This window comes from Vanacampus margaritifer, chromosome 7 (assembly GCF_051991255.1).
Source record: "Vanacampus margaritifer isolate UIUO_Vmar chromosome 7, RoL_Vmar_1.0, whole genome shotgun sequence".
Lineage (NCBI taxonomy): Eukaryota > Metazoa > Chordata > Actinopteri > Syngnathiformes > Syngnathidae > Vanacampus > Vanacampus margaritifer.
The window spans coordinates 23,047,765-23,073,595 of NC_135438.1; the positions used below are offsets into that span (position 1 = coordinate 23,047,765).

General features: G+C 37.2%; 2 protein-coding genes across 4 annotated transcripts; both read left to right on the forward strand.

The window, feature by feature from the left end:
* Window positions 1–341: 341 nt before the first annotated feature.
* On the forward strand, window positions 342–9,058 carry smarce1 (SWI/SNF related BAF chromatin remodeling complex subunit E1). 3 transcript variants are annotated; one of them, XM_077571191.1, is made up of 11 exons: window positions 342–490; window positions 1,386–1,434; window positions 1,644–1,687; window positions 1,881–1,985; window positions 2,749–2,829; window positions 3,126–3,257; window positions 5,119–5,290; window positions 6,821–6,993; window positions 7,087–7,188; window positions 7,538–7,799; window positions 7,920–9,058. In XM_077571191.1, the coding sequence occupies exons 2-11, from the start codon at window positions 1,428–1,430 to the stop codon at window positions 8,123–8,125; spliced, it is 1,284 nt and encodes a 427-aa protein (XP_077427317.1). In that variant the 5' UTR covers window positions 342–490; window positions 1,386–1,427; the 3' UTR covers window positions 8,126–9,058. The 3 variants fall into 3 exon arrangements, with proteins under 3 accessions (XP_077427317.1, XP_077427319.1, XP_077427318.1); XM_077571193.1 differs by having other exon boundaries at window positions 7,538–7,763; XM_077571192.1 differs by having other exon boundaries at window positions 1,881–1,979.
* Window positions 9,059–14,227: 5,169 nt separating this feature from the next.
* ccr7 (chemokine (C-C motif) receptor 7) lies at window positions 14,228–18,026 on the forward strand. Its single transcript, XM_077571098.1, has 3 exons — window positions 14,228–14,262; window positions 15,091–15,140; window positions 16,559–18,026. Exons 1-3 carry the CDS (start codon window positions 14,247–14,249, stop codon window positions 17,618–17,620), a joined length of 1,128 nt encoding a protein of 375 aa, XP_077427224.1. The 5' UTR covers window positions 14,228–14,246; the 3' UTR covers window positions 17,621–18,026.
* Window positions 18,027–25,831: the final 7,805 nt, after the last annotated feature.

Genomic DNA, 25,831 nt, shown 5'->3' on the forward strand with positions numbered 1-25,831 from the left:
CAACTACGGACCTGGGGCAGCTCTCCAAAAATGTGAAAAGAATGCAAAGCATTTCACTTCTAATAACACTGGAGCATCGAGAAGAGAAACATCGATTTCTCCAACAGCAAGGTACAGTATTAAAAAAAGTCAGTTTAGTACTATTTTGTTGAAATACTGAGGCAGTTTAATCAAATCTAATGTTGTGTATGAGAATTATGTTTTCATTTGTTGTGTTGATTAATGCCTCTCCTTTTCTCTCAACAGCAATTAATATAATAGCATTCAATATATATTGTTGCATGATCAGAAAACAACGAAATGAAAACATTTGGAGGCGGGGTGGTAATGTGCGTGCATGCGTGTGCTTGTGGGCGGTTATAGAGGCTTCTCAGAGCGTGACGCCTTTTCTTTCGTTAATGTGTGAATGAAACCTGGTGATCTGCACTTGCTAGTGGGTTAACATTCGAGTCAAAGCGGCTCATACTGTGGAGGGGACTCGGCGTTTTGGGTGAGTTTCCCCCTCAATGTGTATTATTAGAACTACCTGATAGGAAATCGTTTGATTGGCACGTTATAACTCAAGATGCAGCGACGTCGGTGCAGCTAGTTAGCACGCTAGCAAAGCTAGCTAGCATGCTAGCTTCATAATCTGACCATTAGTCCTCATTGTACGTTTCCTTTTTTTACACACCAACGGTACCTAATGCCTAACTCTGTTAATTCACTATTGGCAAATTTCTGGTGTCGGATGTAAAGATTTCTACTCACTCTTTAAATTTTAGGGTTACACGCAATCGACCCATTGTTATTGTCTGACTTAATTGCTAGTTTGTTAGCCTAGCATAAGTGGGTTACTTTTCCATTCCACAAGAACGAACCGTTTTCTACAATAATTACCACAGTGATAATACCACGCATTCACTGATTACTATTCTTAAATAAGTAATTGTGAATTTATTGTATTAAACATCCCAGTCTGGCACGACATTGTCTCATACGCTCATTTGAGCCGGCACTCATTCATTGTAGTTTGCGTTTTCAAAAGGCAGTGGCTATTTTGCCGTGACAGGCGACTCTCTTGCTAGCACTAGTTCGCCGTGAACGGCTCTGATTGGTCAATCGCGACCGAGTAATGAATTTATCAACATCTAACCCTACCACTGGGCGTGGTTCCTGCCTTTTGCGTCTTTTCTTTCTTTTCTCGTCTTTGTTTTTTTAAAATTTATTTTTATTTTCATATAAAGGCTGTTGTCAATAAACTAGTTAAAAAAAAAAGTAGTACAAAGCGGGATTCGAACCCCTTACCTGACGCTGTCTGGTGTTGACCGCCTCGATAATGATGTCAAAGCGTTTGGAAAACTTCCTTGTATTCATTTACACGTAATCCTAAATGTATGTTACAGAACTGATGACTGGATTGGACTAAAGCCTGTATCTGTTCCAAGATGTCAAGTAAGGAAACTTTTTTTTTTTTTAGGGTGGTGGATCTGCCTTTGATACATACAATAATAACAATTCAGTTCAAGTTAACTAATTGTAACCCAGTGTGAATGAATGTCTGGTGTACAGCAGTATAATTTTGTGTTTGTGTGTTTTTTGAGACAAAGGAGTTGAGGTTTATAATTTCCTTTGGGTCCCCCCACCCCCCCTTTTTTTCCCAGAGAGGCCATCTTATGCTCCCCCACCTCCCCCTGCACCTACAACCGTAAGTATAGTTGAACATATTTACCTGTAATAATGACTTTGTATCTAATGGATATTTCCATAGATTTTCCCACTATACCAAAATATATCCTACTGCCACTTATTTTGCTCTCATTTACCATTTGCTTTATTGGTTTCTTTCCTATCTTTAAGCCATTTCTCATTTGTGTTTCTGTCTCATTTGTTTCCATTAGCAAATGCCCAATACTGCAGGATTTGTGGGGTACAACCCTTACAGCCATCTGGCCTACAACAACTACAGACTGGGAGGGAGTCAAAGCAGCAACAGTCGGGTAACGGTATGAATATTGTCATAGCCAAAACAAAAAAAACAACCAGTACATTTAATACACTGCTAATGAGTTGGTTTGCTAGTTTGAAAGGAATATTTGTCTTAAGCCCCTGCGAGCAACCCCCCCCCCCAAATAAATAAATAAAAATAAAATAAAAACAAAATGCATCCATTCACAAGACTTGCCTATACTTTGTTTGAATAGATTGCATGTAGCAGATTATTAGTATGATCCCATACATAAAACAGAGTCTGAAACGCTGCATTCCAAACTGCTTTTGCTGAGTTCTGACTTCATAATAGTGCGGCTGGCTTAACATCCAGCTGTGTATTCAAACACCACATGCCTTGAATTGCTGCATTTCCAACAGTCATGTTAAGTAACCCATGCCATTCCCGTTGTCATAGCATCATACGCTTGCTGCTTGGCATGACTTCGACTGCTTCACACTAATTCAGTCGCTGCATGAAAGCTGTGCTTGGCTAACGCTAATAATGCTGTTGTCTCCCACAGCTGGCAAATCTCAGCTTTAGAAATATTTCCTTTGCTTTTTTTGTTTGTTTGTGTAGGGAATTCTTGTATCATGTGGTATGGCACTTTGCTATCTTTTAAGTGATTATAAATTTTTTGATCGTGTTTGTGCTCAATTCCAAGTAGTTTCTTCAGACTTGCACTGCAGGCCCTCAAACATTAGTTAGCTGGTTTAAAGTTATCTTGGTTTCACAGACAGATATCATAGGCTCTCTCGTTTGCTGTTTTATTTTCTCAGAATTCCTCTGGAATAAATATTCCAAAACCACCCAAACCACCTGATAAGCCCTTGATGCCATATATGAGATACAGTCGTAAGGTACGTACTGCACACTCTCTGAAATATGTTTTGCATCATCATGTGCACATTTGGAACACATGTATACTGTGATGTTTGTAATGTCAGTGTTTGCTTATCAAGATAGGTGTTGTAAAATTAAGACAGGACACAGTTAGGGCTGTCCTTTTATATAGTGGGATTTATCAACTTGGAGATGGAGCTTAAAGCACATGTCCTCCTCTGGTTTGTGACCTCTCTGCAAAGAGATAACCACTTATAGCCCCTCCAACCCAACCCAACCCAATCCCACCCCAATGTCTGGTTCTCATCATCAGGTTTGGGATCAAGTAAAAGCCTCCAATCCCGATCTGAAGCTATGGGAAATTGGGAAGATAATCGGTGGCATGTGGAGGGACCTCACTGATGAGGAGAAACAGGATTATTTGAATGACTACGAAGCAGAGAAGGTTGGTTCTTTTACAAGGAATGTTTATGGGTCTTCTATGACTGATGGCCACGAGATACAGTGGATATAAAGTCTACTCACCCCTTTTTAAATACTATTTTTTTGTGATATAAAAACAATGAAACCACAGTAATTAAACTAAACTTTTTCTACTGTTATTGAAATCTAACACTTGTATCACTCATTTGAATAAAGGATGATAGTTGCATAAATGTGAACACCCATTTATAGATGGGCTGTGTTCAGAATTAACCAATTGCATTTAAGCTCTGGTAAATGGGAGTCAGCACACCTGCCATAATTAAAAGTGTTTCTGTGTTTCCCAAAATAAAGTTCAGATATACTAGTAGCCTGTTCCTTACATGTTTTTGGTTTCTATCAGAGGCCTGAAGATTTTGAACTAACACCGACTTTTAGTTAAAACTGTCTTATTCCCTCCATGGAACCTACCATGATGCCCATAATCTGCTACAATGTGGGTATGGTGTTCATTTGGTGTGATGGCCTTTTGCATTAAACACACCATTTTTGGAATTAGGATTTTAAAAAGTTCGAGCTTGGTTTCATCTGACTATAACTAAAACTGTCCCAATCACACAGTTTTCAGGTGCTTGGCATCTGGTGAAAAAGGTTAGGTTTAAAAAAATAAGATAAAAAGAAATTAAGATCATAAAACAAAAAGGCTTAGTTTGCGTATCTAATGAGTGTTTTGTATTGTTTATAGCTGTTGAACGGTCAACCAAGATAACCATAACCCCAGCACAATCACAAGTCACCAGATTTATTATTTTTTCATTCTTATTGTATTGCTGAGGCATCTGATTCAGGACTTTATTGACAGATACTTGTAATAAAGTGATTTGGACTCTAACTACTAAACACAGACAGCACTTGCTAGTCCTGCAGCTCTTTCAATATTGATAACAGCCTCTTATCAGCATCCCTGACCATTTTTCTTCTCATCTTTTCACTAGGGCTGGGTGAGTACTGATACCAGGCCTTATTTCAAGGTATCGGTACTCGCGACTGCGGCAATACCCTCGTGGCCATTTTACGACCAGGGGCTAGAAATGAGAAGAGTACAAAATTGCAATTAATTTAACAAAATTTTTATGAAATTGCGATATACGTGTATATAGGTTTTGTGTCAAAAGTACTAGTGGAATTGGTACATGGTAGCAATGAGTATTTGTACTGGTATCAGCCTGAAAAAAAAATGCAGTAGTATAAAACATCTCTGTTCTTCACCAATTATGGATCAACATCCAGCTCCTAATAGCACTGTAGTGACTTTTTTTCCACTTGATTGTCTTCACTGTGTCTTCATACTTAAATGCTTTGGAAATCTTTTGTACTCTTCTCCTTGCTGATGAATAAATCCCTCTAATGCCGTTTAAGTTATCTGCAGACTGTATTTGTGCCCTCATACTGTTGGGAAAAGCCTACTAGAACAGCTGCAATAATTTTGGTGTTAATATTAGAGACACTTAAAATGGTGGCATGTGTGTGTTGACTCCCATTTAACATGGGTTTGAGTATTATTGAGTTTAAATATATTACCAATTATAAGAGTGTTCAATTTGTAACTACATTACTCCCGCCACCCTCCAAAATGTTTTTTTTCTTCAATTTGTGCAGGTTATAGATGGAAAAACATTTAAAATAACTTATTTTGGACTCCTATTACAAAAACCTGACATTTTAATGAGTTGTGTAGATTGAAGTGTCTCCAGCAGTTGTGGGTCCCTCCAGTCATCATTGCTTCCTGTATAACAATCCTGCATAACCTCTTTCCTTATCTAGATTTATCTGGTGTGCGCTTGCTTGCCTTCTCCTGGTAATTTCTGTCATCTCCAACATAGATTGAATATAATGAAAGCATGAAGGCCTATCACAACTCGCCAGCTTACCTGGCCTACGTCAATGCAAAAAGCCGCGCTGAAGCAGCACTAGAAGAAGAGAGCCGTCAGCGGCAGTCTAGACTGGACAAGGGCGAGCCATACATGAGTATTCAGCCAGCTGAGGATCCAGATGGTAAGGCCACTTGGCTTCATTTGTTTTTCACCACAATTTACAGCACAGTGCTGCAATTACTTTAGCAGGACCACACAAACTGTACTTGTGTTTTCCGCAGGTACCACTATTTTAACTTTTTTTTTTATTTGGCAATTGCGTCTATTTTTGAGCAGCCAAATGCCATGCACAGCTTGCAGGTTCTGCAAAATGAACATTCTTTTTGTTCCTGTTTAAACACATGCACACGCACACACAAGAATAAAATGTTAACATGAGTTACACCCATTTCGAGGAAATGATACTTGCCCAGAATGTAGATGGCTGACGGTGGCAAATAACAGCATTAGTGCTCCCAAAGGCTACATGCATATTGTGATTCATTACTTGATGTTTGTAAATAGATTAACCTTAGCAACACAATTTATTTCGTGTTCATAATTTAAACGTCACAATTAAACTAGAATGTCAGGTTAGCGTCAGTATTTTGAGTCGATTATTTGCTTATCTCTGTAGTACTAACAAAAAACTATTTTAACCAGAAATTATTATTGTTTTATTTTTTGGGGAAGATGCGAGTGCATCTAATTGAACCAAATTGAATTGTTCCACTTTGAAATACATTTAAATCATGGTTGTCAAACTTGCGCCCCGTGGGCCAGATGAGTTTTGTAAAGGGTCTGCGACTTGCTCTTTAAAAAAAAAAAAAAAAAAAGTAATGTCGGACCAATTAAATTTATCTGATGGCCAAAATCAAAACTTATAAATTTGTCATTTCACAAGCAATCCTAAGATTACACACAACCTAAAGTTAGGGTTTGTTGAGAAAAAAGAAGTAAAATAAAAACAAAGACCAACATAAATCAAACATTAATGTGCTGAATGTGACACACATTATGACATGGATTAATGCCCTCGAACTGTACCATGCAATGCATTCTGGGAACAATATATAATATAATATATATGCAAAACAGGTAGATATAACATGCCCGGAACTCATATGGCCTAAGTGTTGATGTGTCATTTGCATTTGTTATTTATTTTGAACAAAATATTAACAGTTGAGCCCTGCAATTTATGGCTGGCCTGCAAATAGCCAAGATCTGAGTAATTGTTTTGAAGTTATATACCATGATTTTTACCAGTCTGGCCCACATGGTAATATATTTTCCTCCATGTGGCCCCTGAGCTAATATGAGTTTGACACCACTGATATAGAATCGTCAAGTTATTTCAAATGTATGTAAAATGACGACAAAAAGCCATTGTCTTACCCTCTCGAACTGAGCCGTACCAAATGGAATTGTTCCACTTTCTAATTGAACCATCCTTGAATCGTTTGGCACCCAGCGTATAAAAAAAACTGTATAGAGTTGTCTTTGTGGAGAGATGCACACCGCACAGGTACATTACCAGTGGCAATATTTAAACATTACGCTTTTTGCAAAGTGTCTGTAATTTTCATCAAGGTTTACTGAAGCTGCACAAATATACTTTTGAAGGCTAAATTTAGTTGACGTATATTTTTTTCCGTCCATGTCTTCCTAGATTATGATGATGGCTTTTCAATAAAGCACTCTGCAGCAGCCCGTTTCCAGCGCAACCACCGTCTGATCAGTGAGATTCTCAGTGAGAGTGTCGTGCCTGATGTGCGGTCTGTTGTCACAACTGCCCGTATGCAGGTCCTGAAGCGTCAGGTCCAGTCTTTGATGGTTCACCAGGTATATTCACGTTTTGGCTTGTAATGCATGCATACATAGGTCATATAACGTTAGTCGTATTTGCTAACTGTTGCCTCTTGTCTCCTACCACAGAGAAAGTTGGAAGCAGAGTTGCTTCAAATTGAAGATCGCCACCAGGATAAGAAACGAAAATTCATTGAAGCCACAGATTCATTCACAAATGAGCTCAAAAGAGTAAGGCCTCTTCTTTTTTTTCCCCCCTCTATCAAATATTGTTGAAACACTCCCACTCCAGGCCCATTTTGCATGTTTAACTGGACAGTGAGCAGCTCTTATAAAGTTCCAGCCTACATTTGCCTCGAGCCATAAGCTTCTGTTAACTTCATCCACATGTTGTAGCAGTCTCATAGCTGTAATCTGCCATTTGTTTCTCTGGAATTAATTGCAGCATTTGTTGGCTGCCTGTCAATGATTTAAGACAGGTGGCGCCATTTGTCTCATCTTATGTCCATTGTTCTCTGATAGCCTACTGTAAAATGTTAATATGAGGCTTTTGATGAACTTGATCAAATGTCCTTTTCAGCTTTGCTGTATGAAAGTGGAAGTGGACATGGAGAAGATTTCTGCCGAGATCTCAGCAGCCGAAGAGGCAGCCCGCAAGCGGATGGCTGAGCGGGAGAAAGATGCAGGGGACAGAGGAACTAAAGAGGCCCCCACCTGTGTGCCGGCAGCAGCAGCAGCTGCAGCAGAAGAAGAAAAACATGGCAAAGCCCCGCCAAATACTCTCAGTGACAGTACCAACAAGGGAGGTGAGAACAGTGAGTTGATCAGCAAAGATCCATCAGGTGAGCCATATAACTAGTCATGACTAATCAAGATGTCTGGCTCACAGAACAAACCCTATTTTCTACCACAGACGTTTTGTCTTTCATAAATGTTGTTTTCCTTCTGTTGCAATGCTGCAGGGAAGCAGAAGGCTGCAGAGGAACTTCAGGAACAGCCTGGCAGCGAAGAGGGGGCCTCGGAGGACAAGGAAAGTGTCCTGGAGGGAGCCATGGAGGAGGGAACCAGTGACAGTAACACGGGTTCAGAAACCACTTCTGCTCAGACAGAAGATGCTCTGACCAGCGAGCCATCTGAAGGTTCCAGCAGGGCAAGATCAACCCACTGAGTCACACGCTTGTCTTTGATAGGGATGGGTACCTTTGAGAATTGAACCGGTTTGGGTCCAAATCACGTTACCTGGGAATTGATACCGGTACTCAAACAGTACCAATTTTTAGTACTTTTGTGAGGGTCTTTGTGGTAGTAAATATAAATAAATTATATATATAAACAATAAAATCTCAACATTTTTAAATTTAACATTTATTTTCCAATATTATGAAGTTTGACAACTAACAAAATATCATAATAAATTTAAAACAAATGAGCGAAAGAGGATGAAGTAAAAATAAAGGTATAATATTTTATAATGAATAAAGTATGAATAATAAAAAACAATTAATATTACAAAATAGGGCTGGGTAGAGATTTCTAATTTCCTGAATCGATTAGATTTCGATTCACGAGTTCGATTCGATTTAAACTTTTCCCAACTCACTTCACTTCAATCCGATATTAATTATGGAACATCAATTCTTCTTAAATATCAAAGACATGATAAAAACTCCACAAATATTTAAATTTCAAATTAAAGTTTGCGGAGGCAGCAACTGGTTAAATTATTTAGTTATTGATGAAAGAAACAAGTTTTATAATCACTTAAGTGTGACACTAACCTTAAATATCAGCAAGGATGAGATGAACATATTTTTTAAATTCTAATTTAGCAATTGTAAATATAAATGAAATACATTCTGAATTGTCTTCAAGTGCAATAAGTCAGGTTTTTCCTAAAAGTAAGAATATACTTTTAAATTCATGTGAACAGTAAATTTCAAGAAAATTGTAAGATGCAAAATATGGCCTTTAAAATTTAATTTTCTAATGAATTTATGGGAAAAATAGATAAATTATCGATTTATGGGTTTATGAATTCATATCGGGCTCGAAAAGGAAAATTATCAATTTTATTCGATTAACCCCGCCCCCGCCCCAACCCTATTACAAAGTGTATAACAAAGTCCTCTGCAGGAACAGCTCCAGTATTATTATTATTTATATTGTTATTATTATTATTATTATTATTATCTCTCCTGTTGCAAAGGGGGGTGGGCTACAAAGTAATTTATAAATATATTTTGGAATATCAAATACAATCCTGGCGGGGCTTAATGGGGTTCAAGAGCCACACTCGCACAAACGCAATTTTAGAAAGACGCATACTTAAGAACTGAAACATGGTACCGTTTGATTTCATGTGAATCGGTGCTCTGTAATACTGACCTCACAATTGGTACTTACCCAACAAATATACCATCTACGGTTAGTGATGGTAAAATGGAGCTTCATGAACTACTTGTGATATGTTTTTGTTTTTTTTCCAAAGATGCAGTGGAAATTTAATCAATTTCTATTGCACTAGAGCACCATCTAGAGGAGTGAAAACAATATTGCAAGTGGTTCATGAACCTTCATTTTCCCATCACTAATTCTTTGGTACCCATCCTTAGGTCTCTGAACTATTGGACTTTTCATCTGCTGGATGCTCATGCAGTTTACCACCTATCATTTCCTATCTGAAGTAACCATATTTCATCCACAACTGCCCGAAGCTCATTTCAGCGAATATCAATTTGTAACTCCCATTCCATTGCGAATCAAATCTGATCACATGTTAAACAACATCATGTGAATCAAGTGTTTGTTTATGTATGTGTTGTAGTATAATTTTTTAATACAAATAACTTTGTTGGTCAAGAGCTGTGCGATGTTGGCAGGAGACACTATTTACTATTTTGTGTTAGTACCATGTTGACTAGAATATATTTTTTTGTCCCTGGTAGTGTAGTAAAGCTAGCTAATCGTTCTTAATTTGTTATCTTGCTGTTATCCTAGTCCATAGCCATGTTAGATATATCACAGTCATCAGTGCTGTACAATGATCAGATGATAACTAGTGTTCTCAAGTTTAATAGCTGTCAATCAAGTCAAGAGCAGATCATGCTCAAAACCTTAAGATATTGAGTCGATATCGGTCATACGAGGTTTGCTTGAATAAGAATATTCACCTCATACAGCAGCATGAACAGTCCAGAATATGAAGTCTTGAAGCAATTTTTTTCTGTATGCATTTTTGCCAATAAACTTTTTTAATTATAAAAAAATAATGGTATCTTTATTTAAATTATTTATTCTAACAACTGGGCAAAAGAGGAATTATTTTTTCTGTGAATTTTGACCTGACCGTTGAAGAAGCTAGCTACTTGGCACATGAGGAAACAGGCACTGCACTTTACCTTGGTCTTCGGCAATACTTGACGTTTGACTGAACTTTACCAGCAGGGATATAGATTTGGGGGATCTGATTTTGGACCTCTCTTAAATCATTACACATTTAAAATCATTTCAGGTCGGGCCTCGCTCTGTCCATCGTGGGATCTTAGAATTGCCATCGGCCCGCCCGCCCACCAACCAACCAACCAACCAACCAACCAACCAACCAACTCTCACACATACTCAACGCACGCGCACACACTTTAAGAGTTCTGTGCTTCTGTTGAACTTTTTTACATTAAGTTGGCCAAGTGGCTCCGGTTGGTGATGGCAGGCTGGGTAGCAATGAAGCCTATTAAAAAAAACAAATTCAATATGAGCTGCACTTACATTTTGTGATTTCCTATTGTCTTACAGAAAAATGTGAAAGTGTACAAATGCAAGGTGAGCACCTTAGATTTGTCACTGGAACACGTGACCCCCATTTGAACTTAAAAGTTGTAGCGCAGCACCACCGAATGGCGAATATAGCGTAATTGCAGTACATCGTGTGTTATACGCTTCATGTTGGTTTGTCTGAACAATTAAATAAGGTGGATGGAATCTGATTTATGTTGTGATGGAAATATTAAGTAACAAAAGCGCTAGCCTAGGCAGTTTAGGTGGGTGCTGAAGAAGTAGGCCTACTGTACATCATTTTGTACTCTGCAGGTATGGAGTCCAGTTCACAACACGTATTATTTGTTATTTAACATCTTTGTAGATCGGTGTCATTAACAGGCACAGCACCTTCCCATTTGAAATCCCGCTCTTGCAAATTCAAGCATTTTAAAACTTATGTCTTGAATGCAAGTACTTGAAAATTTAGAAATAACTCAATTAAGTACTCCTAACTTTTTATTTAGGTGCAAACAAATGAATAACGCGTCACGTGCAATTGAAAACAAATTTGAGGATAATACGCAGTGGCGATAAAGTGTAAGAATATACACAAATTTGACATTTTTAGATAAAATTAAACGACGCCCCCACCCCCCAATTAAATCATTCACTGCCATTGATGGCTATAAACGTCAATTTTTTTTTACAAATTTTATTGGTTTAACATTTTTTCCCCACTTTTGTTAACAAGAGTATAAAAACCTATATATAAAAAAAAAAACTTTTGTTGTGCATTTAAAACAGATAAAAAATTTGTGATTAATCGTGATTTAACTAGTGAAGTCATGCGATTAATTACGATTTAAAATTTGAACCGCCTAAAGCCCCGAATTTTTAATAATCTTTTTTTCTTTTTTTAATTAATTCACTTAATTCATTCACTGCCATTGACAGCTATTAATTTTAAGATGTTTTTCCACTTTTGTTAACAAGAGTATGAAAACCTAGAATTTTTTTTATTGTACGCTTAATTAGAACAGTTATAAAATTTGTGATATATTCATGTGTTAACTAGTGAAGTCATGCGATTAATTACGATTAAAATTTTTAATCGCCTGATGCCCCGTATTTTTAATTAATTATTTTTTTTAATTTATGGCAGTGAATGAGTTCATCCCAAAACCAGCATCTACGTCTTTCTCCATAGAACATGAGAATTGAAAACTGAGCACACCACACAACATAAAACCGTGCATTCGAGCAAGATAAAAGGTAAACAAAACAAAAAAGAGGTCTAATCAGTCAATAAATTCTTCAAATTATCAAATACCAACGAGGCTTGATTTGTTTTAACCCTCCTCAATGTCCTTTCAAAATTTTCATTTTCCTTAAAAAAAACAAATAAAAAAAACAAAAGTTGGCATTTAAATCACGGTTGATTTGAGGATGTACGTCTGTACGTCAGTCTTCGTTCAGAGGCAACGCGTTTCCGATGGAGTTGTGTTGTTGATATTGTATACATTGTTTACATTCAAATTTTCTACATGTTTTGTATACTGTTTTGTTCAAATTTACTAAATAGGTAGTTTATAAAGTTGTTTAAAAAAAAATTGCTTAAAAAAGCTCGAAGTCACGTGTTTCCGGTGGCGCTCCACTTGCCCATCGTCTGTAGCGAGACCCTTATGACCACAATTGGTGCTGCCACGGCAGGAATGTCCGCCCTTTGCAGTCCATAATTGTACGCTGTAAAAAAAAAAAAAAAAACTTAAAAAAACCTAGTAGGCCCTAAAGCCTTTTCACTCAGAGATTCTACGTAAGATAAAAAAAAAGGAAAATACATTTGACCTGTTTATTAAAAAAAAAAAAGAAGCTACTCAAGGGTTGAGGAACATACTAACAACCACTCTACAACCTGAGCCATGCCACTTCTGCTGGTACCTCCAAGAGCATTTTTTGGTCTCATTTTGGACACAGCAGCAATGCAGTATAATGGCAAACGAGTGGCATAGCACAGGTGATAGAGTGGCTCCCAAGCTGAAGGTTATGAGTTTGTTCCTCATTGCTTGAGTACGGTAACTTTTTCAAATAAATTGGTAAAATGCACTCAATACTCTCCTTGTAAAATTTTCTTGGAATTTCTGAGTGAAAAAACTTTACTAGTTTTTTTCCAAGTAACTATGACCCCCCCCCCCTTTTTTTTTTTACAGTGTACACTTTTTCTTACTTTTACTAATAATTTCAATTCTTTGGGTTAGGTTTTTTACCGATGATACTCAACTTTATGGTCATTTTGACCGTTATGATGTTGTCAATCTGATTTGGACGCTATTTATCAGTGGTCCAGGCTCCAGCAACAAGCAGCTGGAAATACCAGCTGAAAAATCTTTTGTTGTGCATTATGTTTACGCTCATCCAAAATCAGATTTTTTACAATCACTGGTAATAATATAGTTTGTGATTTAGGGATTGACTATTCTGTTTTCTCATCATTGTTCTACTATAGCAGGGGTAGGCAGCCCTGGTCCTCAAAAGAAGCAGCGTGTTTTAGATGTCTCCCTCCACCATTACAGGTGAAGATCATTATAAGACTTCTCCAGAGTATGTTTAAACTGATCCTTTGACTCACCCGTGTTGGCGGAGGGAGACATCTAAAACACCCAGGACTGCGGTTCTCGAGGACCACGCTTACTAACTTCTGCACTCTAACATGGAGAGGCTTCTTGAAATTCTTATATTTGCTAATTTTCACAATCATAATGTAGATTTTTGTGTGTGATAGATAAGATCAAATCAGATTATCTTTATTTGACTACTTATTGTGAAGTTGTAGGCAGTTGATTTAGTTGTTGCAACGGGATTAATGCACTGCGCCTTTTGTGCTTTGTACCTTGAGGGTTGCGCTGCTGAAAGTGTAAGATAAAACCCACAAACACAGCTACAGGTATCGATTGTAGGTCACTGAGAAGATTTGCAGATTTGATTTGATTTCTTTGCTGTGCAGCAGAGAAAGACAAGCTTATCTTAATAGAAACCACTGCACTGAGCGGCATAGCGTCACTAACATTAATCATAAAACAATACTAATTTACATAAACTTCCTCAAAAGATTATGTTGCCTGTGTTCCTTCTTTGGTTCTCCATGAATGTTTATTACAATAATTATAACTTTAAAAGAAAGATAGCAATTATTCTCATTCAATCTTGCTATTTTTATATTGTTTATATGTTTATCACATTTAATGCCTATACTTGTCACGAGTGATGCTTGAACATGACACTGTGTTGTTGTTGTTTTTGCTTTTTGTTCTTTTTAATCACACAAATCTGGATAATATCTAGCAGTGATAAGTAACACAAAATTGTATAGAGCATATATGCCAGCTACTTTAAGGCTGATGAGAAGATTTCAGTAATTTTGATTTCACTAGTTTCAGTAGCCCCCCCCCCCCTTTTTTTTTTAACCAAAGGAAACCACATGACGTGAGCAAAAAGCTCTTCTTGTTTAGTAGCTTAACCGCCTGCTCCCCGTCAACATGACTTTTTTCAGATGTAAGTAAACCAGCAATTTATTTGATAGAATATTACAATGTTATTATAAGCTGTTATTTATTCCTGTGGATTTGCATCATATAGGGAAGAGGAGCAAGTTGAGAAAATGTGACTATTCTAATAATAATATTTATTTTCAGAGGAAATGTGAGATTTAAGTTAAAGGCATAGTTCAATTTTTTGGTGTGTGTGTATGTCTTGTAATATTGTATCATGGACAACCCAAATCCTAACTAGTCATTTGTAGATATTGTCAGGTTTCAGTATTAAGTGTTATACTGCACACTTCTCTCAGTTACTGCGGTTTCACTGACAAAACCCCATGCAGTTTATTGCATTGTAAAATGTTGCCCCTATTTAAAGCTTTGGTTAAAGAGTTATTTAAAAACCTCTCCTAAATTGTAATGCAACCTTTTTTCTGACTAATTTAACATTTCTTCAGTAGCATATGTTTCCCAAGACGGGATTGTTTTCATCAGTTATAATAATGAATATAAAACGTAAATAAACCTAATTTGGAGACATATTATTCTAAACGCCTTTGTCACTTTCATGAGGTCAACTTGCCAGTCACTTCAACCTTAATACATGTGTAATATTTTTTTTATTACAATATATTATGCTCAAAAATACACATGGCCGACTGAAAATAATGCATTATGGCAAGTAGAGCTTGAAACTCGTGAAATAAATTAAATTTGAACATTATAAGAATCCTTAAAGTACAAAAAGTAAAGGAGATAAGTTACATGCCAATATAAGATAACAAGAAATCTCTTTTGTTTGTGAAAGAAGTTGATGGTCAAAATATATACTTTCTCTTTTCAGATGTTCAGAGTTTTCTGCCCATTTTCCTCATATGGTCAATTATTTTCAAGGTAAGACACTTTCCTCACAAAAAATTACAAAAATTGGCGCTCAAGGTTGAAAGTTGTTAACAAAATTGAGGGAAAAAATAGTTAGCTCTATATTTGTGTTTATGACTCATGTAACGTATATACCTCATAGTCACGGGTTCTGGATTTGAATTTTGGCTTAGAAGAACTTTCTACACGGTCTTAGCACGCTTTTACCATGTCTGCATGGGTTTTCACTGCAAAACCATGCAAGATAAGCTAATTGAAGACAAAATTGCCCTAGGTGTGAATGTGGCTGTCAATGGTTTGAGTCTACATATCTCTGTTTGTTTGACTGGAGACATTCATGCTCTGTCTTTCTAGTTAACTAGTTAATCTCTAATGATTACTGTCATTAAAACACAATGTAAGACAATAACACCAAAAATATTGTGTGGTTCCACAGGATAATGCAAAATAGAGGTACTACTATTTTTCATTCTGGGGTGGTGGGGCAATTCTATCAGCTCAAAGAGCAAATTAAAGTAAACAACTCCTCGGACAACATGGGAAAGCATCCATCCATCCATCCATCCATCCATCCATCCATCCATCCATCCATCCATCCATCCATCCATCCATTTTCTAAACACTTCCTATTCAGTGTTATTGCTCAGCTGAAGCGTATCCAAGAGGATTCTTGGGCAGGCTACACCCTGGATTAGTGAATTTAAAAACAAACAAAATCCAGTGCAGTACATTTGTTTACTATCACAATCACTGTTGATGGCCATAGAGTTTTTCATAGACCCCTTTTGGAGGCTGGCATGCTTTTTTTTTTTTTCCTGAAAGGGAAGACATGAAATCTTACTAGTACCGCTAACTAAATTATGGCAATACTTGACGACGCAATACATCACTTTTATAGCAATATAGACCAGTAAACAAGTCAAAACTTAAAACGTGTAGTGCACTACACTAGCCAAGATGACATTGCACAAAACTTGTCATCACTCATCAGCTTAAATTTTTTCAAGGAATCAGTTAATTTTTATATTTGCACTACAAATGTTTATACACATTGCCTAATCGATTGAAAGACAGTGAACTTTCAGTACTGTGTTAATTTAAAGATTAAAAATGCAAACGTAAATTAATACAAGTCAACATTTTCAGTGGAAAAAAATCCACTTGAATGTCCTTTAGTGCAGTGTGTTTGGTTGCAAGATGGCATTCGAGAGCCCATGATTTCATCCATTCATTGCTGAGAACGTTGCCACGTAGCGCACACACTGAGTGCCAGTAGAGGGCGCCCGCGTACCCGCTGTGATCCGTGTACCACACATAAAGGATTACTGCACTATAATTAATTTAGCTATGATGTTTCTTTTTATTACGAAAATGTGCCTCAGTAAAATAATACAACTCTATTTTAATCATTGAATCGGTTTTGATTGCAGCCTTGTTCATGTCAACAAGAAGAGAATGAGACAGGCTTCATGGATTACAGTCCCTATACCTTTGATTATAGTGGCATTCCTCAGCCTTGTGACAAAGTGTACAACCGCCAGTTCCGCCTCTGGTTCATGCCAACCTTCTACTCCATCATCAGCTTCCTAGGACTGAGCGGGAACCTCTTGGTCATCCTCACATTCATCTACTTTAACCGCCTGAAGACCATGACAGATGTGTACCTGCTCAACTTGTCATTTGCCGATTTCCTCTTCGCGTTATCACTCCCATTTTGGGCAGCCAGTTCCATGGCAAACTGGATGCTGGGCATAGCGATATGCAAGATCATGCACACCGTTTACAAGGTCACCTCCTATAGCAGCATGTTCCTTCTCTGTTTAATCAGCGTGGACAGGTACTTTGCCATAGCCAAGGCTGTTTCTGCTCACCGCCTCCGCTCCCAAGCCGTTTTCTTCAGCAAAGTGTCATCTGTTATTGTCTGGGCCCTCGCTCTGATTGTCTCCATACCAGACATGAAATACACCACAGTCATTGAAGACACCTGTACGCCTTTCTCCAGTACTTCTGACCCACTTCGCATAAGTATTCAGACAAGCCAGATTGTTGTAGCATTTTCTCTTCCCCTCTTGGTCATGAGCTGCTGTTACAGTAAAATTATCCAGACCCTTTGTCAGGCTCAAAACTTTGAGCGGAATAAGGCTATCAAGGTGATTCTTGTCGTTGTAGTTGTCTTTGTGGTCTGTCAGCTTCCTTACAATGTGGTCTTGTTTTGGTACACACTTGTGGTCGCAAACGGAGGCACGACAGAATGCTCGTATGAGAACAACCTTGTGTATGCCATCGATGTCACTCAGTGTGTCGCCTTCCTAAGGTGCTGCCTCAACCCTTTTGTGTATGCCTTTATTGGTGTTAAGTTTCGCCATGACCTCCTGAGGCTACTCAAGAAATTAGGTTGCATGAGCCAGGAGATGTTCTTCAAGTATTCGTGTAGTAGGAGGAGAAGCTCTGTTGCCTTAGACACTGACACCACCACCACTTTCTCACCCTAACAGTGACAACTCTCTCTCACACACCTCCAGTAAGAATTAAGTCTGACATTAAAGCTACAGGATGTCCTCGTTTTAAAATGGAGCTCTGTTATAACGGCGGTGATGCAAACTGAATTTGTTCATTGGGCTCAACATGTTAACACAGCAGTTAAGTCAGAATTACAGAAAAAATAAAATAAAAATAATGGCATTGCTATGAAAAAACTGTCTTTCTGTTTTGTCTGGATTTGATGTCTCTCAGTAAGGTTTTGGTGCATATTCTGTAATCAATGTGATTTTTAAAACCTATAAATGTATATCTCACTGTACAATATATGTAACTAAAATGTGCTTCAGATATGCTTTATATGTTGTAACTTCACAGGAACTAAACCAAATATATTAAACTAGACAAATAGTTCTGTGACTAATTTGTGTACTTTATGTTTTACTAAAAATGTGATCAATAAACTGAATGTTTATTGTATAATACAGTTTTTAGGATTTTCACAATGTGCTGAAATGGGGACCCCAAAGCAGACACAGCAAGGCGATAAGCAATCAAAGAAAACTTTATTGAATCAAGGGAGCACGAAAATGCTAGTAAACCGCACAATCTGATCAACAGCAACGGACGTGGTGACAAAAGGTTGTCGGCTTGTTGCGGCAAAAGATTACATGTCAAGATGGCTAACAGAAAGAAGTGGCAAACCTAGGATGGCTACATTTTCAAAATCACTGCAATTTCACAAAATTTAATCATTAGTGAATCTGGTGACTGCTGGCTGTGTTATATTTTCAACTAATGCTAAATGCTATCTAGGTCAGAGTTCAACAGCGCTAAACATTCAGTAGAGCTCCGTACGTTGACGTCACACATCTCAAAATGGGCATTAGCGCAGCCACGTTGGCAGCATAGAAAACTTTGAGTAAATGGCAAACGCCACGCTTTAACAATAATTGACAGCTGTTGTGGACCAGCTGCCAGAACGAGAAGAGGCAAAAAAAAAAGGATTGGGCATCAGGCTACCAAGAGAGGATGCGTAGCCAATGGATCACAGCAGCCATAAAGCGAGTGACCAACAAGACGGAGAATTTGGGATCCTCCTCATTGCTTGTGTAGCGATCATTTCATATCAGGTGAGTCAATTACTGAATCAGTGTTACTTGGTTAGGGGTGTGCAGGACGCAATACAAAGCTAGGGTCCCAACTCCCTCACGTTCCAAGCAGCCACTCAAAAGTTTTCAAGGATGAAGAATCAATGAATAGTAATTTATTCACATGTGCTGTTCACGAGCTTCCATCAACATACAAACGAAAAAAAAAATACTTCTGGGTGAACCAAGGCCAAAATAACAAACAAAACATCTTTATCTCGGAAAGTAAAAACTACCCTGAATAGTTAAGGAAACAAAAAACAGTGTCTTACCTTCCTATCTGACAAAACAGAGGAAAACAATTTACAGGCGTGGCCTGTTGGGAGGAGTGGAAGAAAGGTTGGTTTGCCAGCCATGAAAATCAGTTAGTCATGTACGAATTGTACAAAGACTTTGCATGATCAGATTTGAAAGCACTCACCACTCACCAGGGTAAGAAAGGAGGTAATTCCACGTAGTAGCGTCGCCGAGTCGATAAAACAATAACCCACCCCTGACACTTCATTGGCAATGGTACAATCATCCAACCTTTCCACCTCACGTATGTCCAGTACATGTCCTTTTTATCAAAGTGAGTGTCAATTCTCTTGGACAGAAAGTTGACGGATAAACACTAGTTTTATCCCTTCTCATCATTGTAGTTCATTAACGCGGCGCCGCTACTTTCCTGTCAGAGGCGGCGTGTTCAGAGAAATAGCCACGTGACGTCCAGATCTCTATACACTCACCATTCTCCAAACATTTTTTGCCCGGTTTCGGTGTTGTGACAATGTGTATGCCCTGAGAACTTGAGTTGACATGAGGCTGTTCTGATTTTGGTACAGCAAATAAATTATAACATGTTTCCATGTAGGCCTACTCCCTGCAATGTCCTCATGTACTAGTCATTATTGTTTGGCGTATTGAATGAGTATTTCTAAGGATCTCTGAGATGTCCTGCTTTGTGAGTGGTCATTGAACGTCCTCAGTCGAATGTGAGTGAGTACAGTACTTGCTTTTAGGGATGGGCGATACCAGCGGTTTTGAATTCGATCCGATACCAAGTAATACTGGGACCAAATTCTGAGATACCGATCCGATACCGAAAGTGTTTTATTTTAATTGTATTTTTTTTTAATAGACAAAGCTGAAGAAAAAAAAACACACCAATGGGGGCACACACATCTTCAGTTTAACCAAGCTATCTCAAACTATTGTGTTACCAATTTCATGCCACCTTGTCAACAGTGGCATGCGGTGCCCACGAGATGTTTACCCTGATCTATAAAAAACAAAATTAAAAACTGAAAAACAATCAAACAAACAAACAAACTTCAATACAACATAGTTGTGATTTTACAGTCAACCACACTCACCATCATCATGCTGCCGCCATGCTTCCAAATGTTTGTTTGTGTTGGTGAGAAAAGCAAAGGAAACGCATGCTTGACGCAGGTTTTGGACATAAGAGTGGGCGGGGCTAGACGCCGGTGCACTGTTTACATGCGTGCAGAATGCGGAAGGGAAAAGTAGCTTGTATGCACAAACATATTTTAAAAAATTGAGATAAAGAAAATCTAATAAATTAATTGCAAATATTGATACATTAGCTTGGGGATGGATACTTAAAACTGACACGTTGGATCAAAATATCAATATTTTGGTATCGATCCGCCCATCCCTACTTGCTTTCTTTCACTTCTCCAAACAGCTATCGATCCTTGTTTATAAAAATGAAAATCAATAAACACTAAAGTGTGTTTTTCATGTTTTTAAATGATTTTTTTTTTTGCCCAGAAACACTCAGCTGACATTTGGTCCCATGATTCGGAATAAGGAAGTAGCTTTAAGCCTTGTTTCCACCGTCCGTATCTACTCTACTCGACTCTACTCTACTAAATTTTTCTGGAACCGGCTCCTTTGCGGTTCTAAAAAAAGTAGCCACGTTCCCAAACATGACGTAATTATTTTGGAGGCCAATGATTGGTTCGAGACATGTCGTCATATAATGTGCAGCTGCGCAAACCACCACCCCGGGAAAACAGCTGCCATTAATGATGAAGAGAGGACAACAATGGCTTCCAAACAGATTAATGTTTGGACTTTTAAGGAGGTGCAAACCTTTTTAACATTATTGAATGCAGTCTTCAGGTTGCTGCAATATTCATTCGATGTCTTCAGGCTGAAATAAACAGGCACAAACCATTGTTTTTGCCTGTGTGTGCAGTGCACGCTAGCTGCGGTCGCCTTAGCATGACATTACTGGCAAGGTGAGGAGGGGCTCCCAGGTGGTGGCCGTGGCAGTGGAGTCGCACTGCTATTTGGTGTAGAGCCAAGTAGAACAGAGCAGATACCGTCGGTGGAAACGAGGCTACTTAGGGCCACTTTGCGTGTTCTATGTGGTATGATCAATACTGGTTGTTTAACTTTTGGATCATTCACAATGAGAATGCGATGAAGAGAGGTGACATCCAAATGCAGATACCTTATATGCAGGCTTTGGCACTGGCACTCAACAAGTCATGGGCAGAGCAGAGACTTTCCTCTTCAAATCTGTCACGTCAACTTGGAGCCCTGATCTGTATCGTGCTTGACACCCCTACCCCTAGCACTCTTCCAAATGAGGGAGGACTAGTGGCAGCAGAAATCAATAGTCCCTTGCCCAATGCCCACAGGCTCGGACAGGAAGACACAACACAGGTGCCGTCGACCTGTGTGTCCACGCCATTACCCTGTGAGCGCTGACTGAATAGGTAAGCAAGAGTGGTCCTTCAATGTGAATGCTATTCCTTATTTAGTTGTACGTAATTTATGAGGAGTAATTTCAAAGGAATTTTTTATGGGGAAAACAATATTTTAGTCAATTGGTAATTTTTACTTGCTAAAAATATAGTATTTTTCTCTTCTGCAGCTGTTTGCGTGTCAAGGATTCTGTGCCTTCACCAGGGAGGCCTCACATGTCCTAGGAAAAGGTGGCGCAAAAGCCAAGTTTCCAGTATCTTTTTTGTTGTTGTATTTATTTATTTTTTGTTCTCAAATGCTTTATTTTTCAGTAATTTTGTAGCATGTTTTCAGGGTCTTCCTATGTTTCCTTTTTCCATTTTGTAACACATACTACAGTTGCAAATAAAAGAAAACCACTCTAATTTATCATGTAGTGTCACATTTTGATAATTTTTTTATGACAAGTACTTTTTATGGGGTGTATAATATCAGGTAAAAATTACCCGGCAAAAGTCAGGGGGTTACTTTTTATAGCGAAAGGGTTTAAAATACACAGCTACTCAAATGGAGAACAGGTGAGGCACTAGAGACACCGCCCACTAAGGAACACTATGGCAACTGAAAAAACACAAGTAAATAAATGATACAAATACAGGAACATAATAGCAATAGAGGGGAGGTTTATTCACGCACTATTGACACAACATCAGAAATAACTGGGGGTTCACTATCTTTTTCAAGGACAGTTTACTATGACTTCAAGGAAATAAAACGTGCAAACTTCTCTTAAAGTGGACGTTGTATCACCTGAGCAAAGCCACCTCTAAAAGAAAGCTATGTGACAATTTTATGCACTCATTATTTCTGTCCCAAAAAGCTATGCCTAGAATTTGACACAATTTAAGGCAGCACACCGTCAATGCAAAAATCCAAAACAGATACTACATTTCAGAACACTTTTTATATTGTCTGAAATTAATATGGTACGGAATGATAATAATAATAATAATAATAATAATAGTAAGGCTGTGCATGATTCGGTGCAAACTAAGGTGTGAATTGTCCGTTAAAAACCCATTTTTGGATTCGAATGAGAATGAATCATAGCGTGTTGTCACGTGTGTTAGTATTACAGGAATCTTTGAATGGCAACCCGTGTGACGTAATATGTGGAGAGTTTGCTACATTAGATGAAGATGAAAAGTTGTACTTTTCTGACCTTCAGCCAGGAAAAGTGTACTAGAACGTCCCTTTGAACTGGGAAGTCGCAGTTGTGAAATCTGAAAAAAAAAAGGGAACCCAACTTCACTGACCGGCTTCAATCTGATGTCACTCAACAATGGCGACACCCATGGAGATAGAGATCGTGAATGGCAAAACGTAATTATTTTAACACAACTATTTACATCTCCTTTTAATTTATTTAATAAAAAATAACTAAATAAGTAACTTCACGTAATACAGCGTGAACCAGAACAAACAAAGGGGAAGTCGAGTAAAAATTTTCTTTACAGGGATATTTTCTATGCGCCCCACTAGTCTAAAAAGGGTATCGAATTAAGCATCAAAATCCACCCGTTTTTATCCATCTCAAGCGGGCAACAATTTTGCCACTTGTTGACTGAAAATGACATCACAGGGTCTAAGGGCTCAGCTTGTGAACTTTGCCTGACCATACATAGAAAACAGGTAAGCAGTCAATGCACGGCATCAAATTCAAAATGAGAGAATATTTGCACAAAACAAAACAACAACAATGACTTTAATCTTTTTTTTTTGTCTGTGTATTCAATTGGGTTGACATGGATTTCCAAATAATTGCATTCAATTATAATTTACACTTTACGTAAAATCACAACTTCATTGGAATTGTGTTTTTTACGTAAAATGCACAGCGACATAGCTAAAACTGGCAAATATTTGCCTTTTGTGTGAAGCATGCTGTTGGCAAATTAAATTGTAACAAACGGCCTGCACAATTATTAGGAAAGTAGTGTTTTCAGTAGTTAATTTTAACTTTTAACAACTGGAATCCAAAGTTTTAATGAAACTTTAGCTAAAATATAAATATTGAAGAACGTTAAAATCAGGTTCAGGCATTTCAATATGTATTATATTACTGTATATCTATTCTAAATAAATAAAAACATTTATATAATATTTTTTATCATATTTTAAAAAAAGAATCTGTTAAATAATCAGTGACCACCAGTCATGCACAGTTGTGCTTGAATGTTAACTTATGAGCACACATATTCACTAATATATTCACTAATTAAAGACCAATATCACTGCTGACACAGTTTTCAAAAATTCTAAAAATAAAAATATTTTCATATAGACTGGACAATTTTATTGAAAAACATAAGCTTTTAAGTGAAAATCAATATGGGTTTAGAGAAAAACGGACCACCTCAATGGCAGTCATGGAACTTTAGAAGCAATATCTACTAACCTAGATAATATAAAATGTACTGTTTGAATTTTTTATAGACTTTAAAAAAAGCTTTTGATACTATAGATCATTCTATACTAATGAATAAATTAGAAAGATATGGCATAAGAGCTTTGGCATATAAATGGATAAAAAATTATTTGGACAATAGATATCAGTACTTGCAGTTAAACAATATAGAATGAAAACACTTGAAGATCACTCATGGAGTCTCCCAAGGGTCTGTGCTAGGCCCCAAATGATTTATATTGTATATAAATGATATCTGTTGGGTCACAAAAATATTCAAAAGTGTCTTATTTGCCGATGACACAACTCTCTACTGTTCAGGAGAGAACCTCAAGCAGCTTCTGACTACTGTAGAGAATGAATTGAACACATTAAAAAAACTGGTTTAACTTAAACAAATTATCATTAAGCTTAAACAAAACCGAGTCAAGATTTGTTGGTACTAGACAAGCCACACAACAGGTCAAAATTATGGTAAATTCAATTGAAATAGAAAGAGTGTATGAAAATAAATTTCTTGGAGTAGTTATTGATGAAAAATTCTGTTGGAAGTCACACATAGATAATGTCAAAAGGAAAATGCCAAAAATGATAGGGATACTCTCTAAAACTAAGGATGTCCTGAATAAGAAATCATTATACACATTATATTGTTCATTATTATTACCATACCTGACCTATTGTGTGGAAATCTGGGGAAACGCATATAAAACAAATACCGATCCTGTTTTCAAACTGCAAAAAAGAGCCATAAGAATGATGAATAGATCAAATTATGCAGAGCCAACTTATTCTCTATTTATTAAATCAAATACAATGAAATTCTACGACTTAGTTGAATTTAAAAAAGCACAAATAATGTATAAAGTACACAACAATCTACTCTGCCACAGTACAGAAGCTGTTTGAGCTTAGAGAGAGTCCTTATAACATAAGGGGTCAGTGTCTACAATTTTTTTTAAACAAGAACAAATATTGAGCAAAGGTGTGTTTCTGTAAAAGGTGTTAATTTGTGGAATAATTTTGGTACTGACCTGAAAAGATGAAAGTCACTTGCTGAGTTAAAAAAAATGTTTAAAAGCAAAGTTAAAAAAAATTACGTACATCAGACATGAGCTGTTAAAAATGTGTATATGCTGTAATTTCTTTGGATGTATCGATCGGTATGAGTGTAATGAAAATTGTATACGTGAGGATATGACTTATAAATGTATTATGGTATATGCCTATGAATTTCATGTACATATGTCGCCAGTAAATATGCGTATGTTAAAGTGCACTTGTATATATGACTAGGTTTATACATTTCCTTTTGTTGAAATACTTTACCTTATTATTTTATCAACATAAAATGAATAAGGGGTAGGACGAGATAAGTTTTTAACTTTCTCCTACCCCTTTTAAACATGTTTAATAAAACCATAAAACAACCAAAAAACACATTTTTTTTTTACATTGAACCAAATGTTAACAAGAAGTATTGAAGTTATTAATGAAATTGTCTGTTCATTAATAATTCCATACATACCTCAGCGTTTTAATTAGCGCACACTATTGTTCACGTGCATGATCAACTTAAAGCAAGTCAACCTAATTTTTAATTTCCCTTGCCTTTTTTACACCTGTATATGCACTGTGTATAATGATTTAAAAAAATAAACACACCACTTCTAGTGTAGTGTGCCACACAAATATATACACAACAGAGTTTAAATTCAACTTGCCATTGATAATTCATAAATAAAGAAGAAAATATATTAAGCAAAAAACATTTTAACTTCATAATAAAGCAGTAAAGTGACAGTAACTCTCCCACTTTTGAACTACTGTACACTCTACTGTTATCATTTATGCAAGTGTTGACATTTACACCCCTAACATGACATCATTACTTTCTAGCTTCAGGG